This window comes from Tupaia chinensis, unplaced genomic scaffold (genome assembly GCF_000334495.1).
Source record: "Tupaia chinensis unplaced genomic scaffold, TupChi_1.0 Scaffold000443_1, whole genome shotgun sequence".
Taxonomy (NCBI): Eukaryota; Metazoa; Chordata; class Mammalia; order Scandentia; family Tupaiidae; genus Tupaia; species Tupaia belangeri.
In genome coordinates, this window is record NW_006159948.1 from 2,266,858 (window position 1) to 2,271,116 (window position 4,259).

The 4,259-nt window shown below is 37.5% G+C and overlaps 1 protein-coding gene across 1 annotated transcript; it reads right to left on the bottom strand.

Moving 5' to 3' along the window:
* Nucleotides 1-2,502: 2,502 nt before the first annotated feature.
* LOC102469891 (keratin-associated protein 13-2) lies at nucleotides 2,503-2,970 on the bottom strand. The gene has a single exon (XM_014590431.1). The coding sequence runs from the start codon at nucleotides 2,968-2,970 to the stop codon at nucleotides 2,503-2,505; it is 468 nt and encodes a 155-aa protein (XP_014445917.1).
* Nucleotides 2,971-4,259: the final 1,289 nt, after the last annotated feature.

Genomic DNA, 4,259 nt, shown 5'->3' on the forward strand with positions numbered 1-4,259 from the left:
TATTATCAATTTTTTTCCACATAACATACTCTACTACTTCTGCATGCTGTAGTACTACTTTACTCAAGGACTGTTCCATGAGTTTACCTGGATTGACTTCACTTTTTATTTTTTAATCTAACTGACCAAAATGGGACTATTGCTTAAACTATTAGTGAGATGTCACCAAGGCAGTTTTACTCTTCTTATTCATATTGTTAATAGTTGACATCATCTATAATCTTCCATCTGAATAAACTAGGTGAAACTGATCATGACAATTAAAATGAACCATTAAAAATTTGTCATAGCACTCAGGATTCCTTGGAATTTCTTCCTGAGATGCCATCAAATACTTCTCTATCAGTCTATTATTTGGTAAAATAGTTAATATAAGTTAAAAATGCATTAGTTGTCTTCCTTAGATTTCTTCACCTAAATTCTAGCTTTATTTTTATTTTCACTCTTTATTATGGATACTACTCATGAGGCTACTGAAATAGATCCAAAAGTAGACTAAGTTTATTAAGATGAAATAATTACTGTAACTTGAAACAGTAAAGACTCTTTGATTAGACCAGGAGATATATATCTTTTGTTAAAATTCAATAAAGAGGGACCAGCAGTTAGCGTAATGGCTATATCGTTAGACTCCCATGTAGTCGACTGTGGTTCGAATCCTGGACCTGGCAGCTTAAACTCACGCTGGGCACGTGTGCGTGCATGCCCAAGATCCCAAGAGGAGAATGGAGGAGAAGGGATTGCAGCGTGGCCATCCCAGGGGGGAGGATTTCTCACTTTCTATCTTTCTGTCTTTCTCTGTCTTTCTGGCAAGCACATGTGCCCTATAGCAGAAACCTCTCCAAAAAAAAGAAAAGAAAAAATTCAGTAAAGAACAACAGTCCTCCAAATCTTTGACCTATAAATTTTAGCAAGCGTTCTTTTTTGAGTCTTCATTCTCTCATATCTAAAACCCTTTATAGTATGTGTTTGTTTCTTTGTTTCATAGGAATGCTGAGTTTAAATGAATGGAACATCTGATATCCATTTGAGAACCCTCACGCAGCATACTCTCACCTAATCCCAGGCACAGTTACAGCAAACAATTTCATAAAGACTCCAATGGCTTTTGCATTAGTAGTATGTTCCTTCAAGGATATGCAACACTTTTTTTATTCTGTATTTTGGCTTTTCCAAAGTTACAAACCATGAAAACAGAAGGAATCAGCAGTGATTTTTTCCTTTGCAAAATTATGTGGTTCCAGAAAATTAAACATCTTGAACATTGTTTAACCAATGGGAGATAAAAACCAAAGAATAAATGCTTCCTCCTGTTAATCAGCTCCTGTTAAAAGTCCCTGCAGGATTGCACTGAAGTTTCCTATTAGAAAATCAACTAAAAAGTGTATGTAGCCTTTTATGAGATTCTCCTCTTCATTTCTTTCATGTTTCATGATCTGTCATGCATGCGTTCTGGGATCTTGTACCAAAAAATTATCAGTCGCCCAGCCATTGACTTCAGTTCTGCTTCCTGGGAGAAGGGGATCCAGACTAAGGTTAATAGATATAAATATTTGTTCAACAGTGCAGGTGTGTTGTTCTCCATTTACTTGAAGCTGAGCCTTGTAAAAGCATCAGGAGAGTACCCACACTTTCTGAACCCAGTTACTCCCAGCTAAAATCTTTGTAATTCTTTTCATATTTGTAGATAATATTGAGGAATACTCTTCCTGCAGGAGGCTGGGGTCTTGTGTTTATGACAGCAAAGAAAGAGCGAAGTATCTGCCCTGGGACTTGCTAAAAACTCATGTTTCTTTCGGATGAAAATATACAGATACTATCGAATGTTAGTTAAGGTTTTGTTAAAATACACAGCTCACTTTAAAAATTGTATCATATTCTTACTATTTGTATATCTAGTCTATGTACCAATTTATTTGTTTTCCAGTATCAACAGAAATACATGCCCTTAGTCTCAGATGATTCTGTTTGTGAAATAAGTTGTCATATGCAAATTATGCTCTTCCAAGAAGTGACTACTCCCCATAGGGGACATACCCAATGTCAACAGAAATGTACTCAAACCTATGAAATTATATGTACTCCAAACCCAGTTAGTCATATACTCATATTAGTCTTTACTTGAATTTCTCATATCCTTGAATACAAAAGCTATAAGAAAAAAATAATAACAGCAGTAATAATGTGGGTTCCAGATTACATTAATTTATTGCATCAAAATGTTCAACTGTTCTTGGAAACAAATCAAACAAGCTTATATTTTATCAATAGTATAGCCATTAGATCTTAATTTTGAATTACTTATTAAATAAAGAGCCTGCAGAGGTTGCTAATGGAGGAACCAGTGATAGAAGAATAACAGGTAAGTGGTAACTGAGAAGAATGGAAATGATGACTGCACAGTGTAGAGACTCTGATATGACCTCAATACTCAAAAGAATTGAGAGTTTAGAGACTAAATTAATAGAATGGAGAACCAAAGGTTGGTCTATCACATGAAGACTAGCAGGTCCTAGAAGGCAAGTAGAATCTGGATCTATAATTCAGGGAAGGGAAACCACAGACTCTGTAATCTAGGGATCTGAAGTCACTGGATCCATAGGTTGGTGAGTAGCAGCTTCTAGATCCATATCCCAGGGAGTAGCAGCTGCTGGACCCAAAGCCCAGATACCCACTGTAGGGCAGGTAGCAGGGACTACGGATCCCCAAGTTCCTCAATCTGTAGCAGGACGTTTGGCAGGGGCTGGACACCACATAGGATGACTGGCAGCTGGTGGGCTCACAGCAGATCTCCTGGCAGCCTCTGTAGAGAGAGGAGCCCACCTGGCAGGTCCTGGGAGAACAGAGGCCAGTGCTGTAGACCAGGTTGCTCGGGTGTGAAGAAGCACCAGAGGAGCACAGGTAGCCCCCAAAGGAGCGGGAGGAGTCATTTCCAGAGCAGCAGTTGTAGGGCATGTTGATAAGAGACATGGGTTCAGCTGAGTGTAACTAAAATTCTGAGATTCAATGTCCCCTCTGGATAGAGCACTTATATACTCTCAACCACAGGTGTGGTGCCCAGCATAGGTATGTGTAACTCAGTACTCACTCTATAATTGCAGTTACATTCAAATATTTTTCCGCATATTGTATTTATGAGTTCCATAATTTTGTTGAGAAAGACAAAGCCAATGAACTACTCCTATATCAGAAATGCTATGACTATTTTACATTAATACTCATTCCTCACGGCAAAGGAAGCCCTTCCTTTCTGTCTGCTATATGTTATTGCCTCTGCTTCTTGCATGTCCACATCTGACTTGGCTGGTAGATGCTTTCTTCCCAAAAATAACATTTGTTTTCCTGAGGATTAACCTGGATCAATGAATCCATTTCGACCTGGATGGGAACATTCATGAAAATGATCCACCTCCTTCATTCTCGTTCTCCAAAATTATATTGTGGTAATTTATTATGCAGTCATAGAAAACTAATCAAGTGCCACAGTTACACAGTATGAGAAGAAATGGCAAAAACAGATAAAACAAAGAGATGGAGAGAGAGAACCAGAAAATGAAAGAAACCTTGCCGTGTATTTAAAGACAAGGTGACAAAGAATGGCTCCATTGACACAAGTCCCAGAGAAGACCAACCTGGGCTCATCTTTCGATTCCCATGGAACCAAACATTTGTCTGCGGAGGAGGCAATTCAAAGAGGAACAGAGAAGGCTAAGGAATTTTGACTTCTTTTTTCTGTTGCACTCAAACTGTGTTTGATCTTATTGTAATGTTTCTATAATCAAAACTTTTCAAAGTTAGCGTATGTTGCAATACGGTCTTTTCATCACCCATGTTCTTAATTATACAAGTCTTTCAGTGTTTCAGAATGTCTCTAGCTCTCCACACCAGAGTTGTTCAGTGTTTCTCTATACTATACTGGACGTTTTCCTGCCTAAAGGTGAAATTTCTTCCTTTCTATTTTCTCTTCCTGTACAGGGCATATGAATATTTTTCTCTCATTTTCTCCTCCCCAGTTGTCTGTATTTTTTTTTAATTTTCTCTTTTTTTCTTCTTTTATTTATGTTTCACTTGTTTATTTTGTTTGCCACCAGTGAACTATAGATATAAAGTTAAGGAAAAAGAAGTTGATAGACATCATAGTTTTGAAATATAACTATCTACTAAGTTCATTCATAAAACATTTTATATTGAGATATCACTAGTGGAACTAGTAGATGGTGTAATGGTTATGTCGTTGGACTCCCATGTAGTCAACAATG

Excerpts from the sequence above, each read along its gene's own strand:
- LOC102469891 (XM_014590431.1), bottom strand. The coding sequence starts at position 2,970 with ATGTCTCTTATCAACATGCCCTACAACTGCTGCTCTGGAAATGACTCC.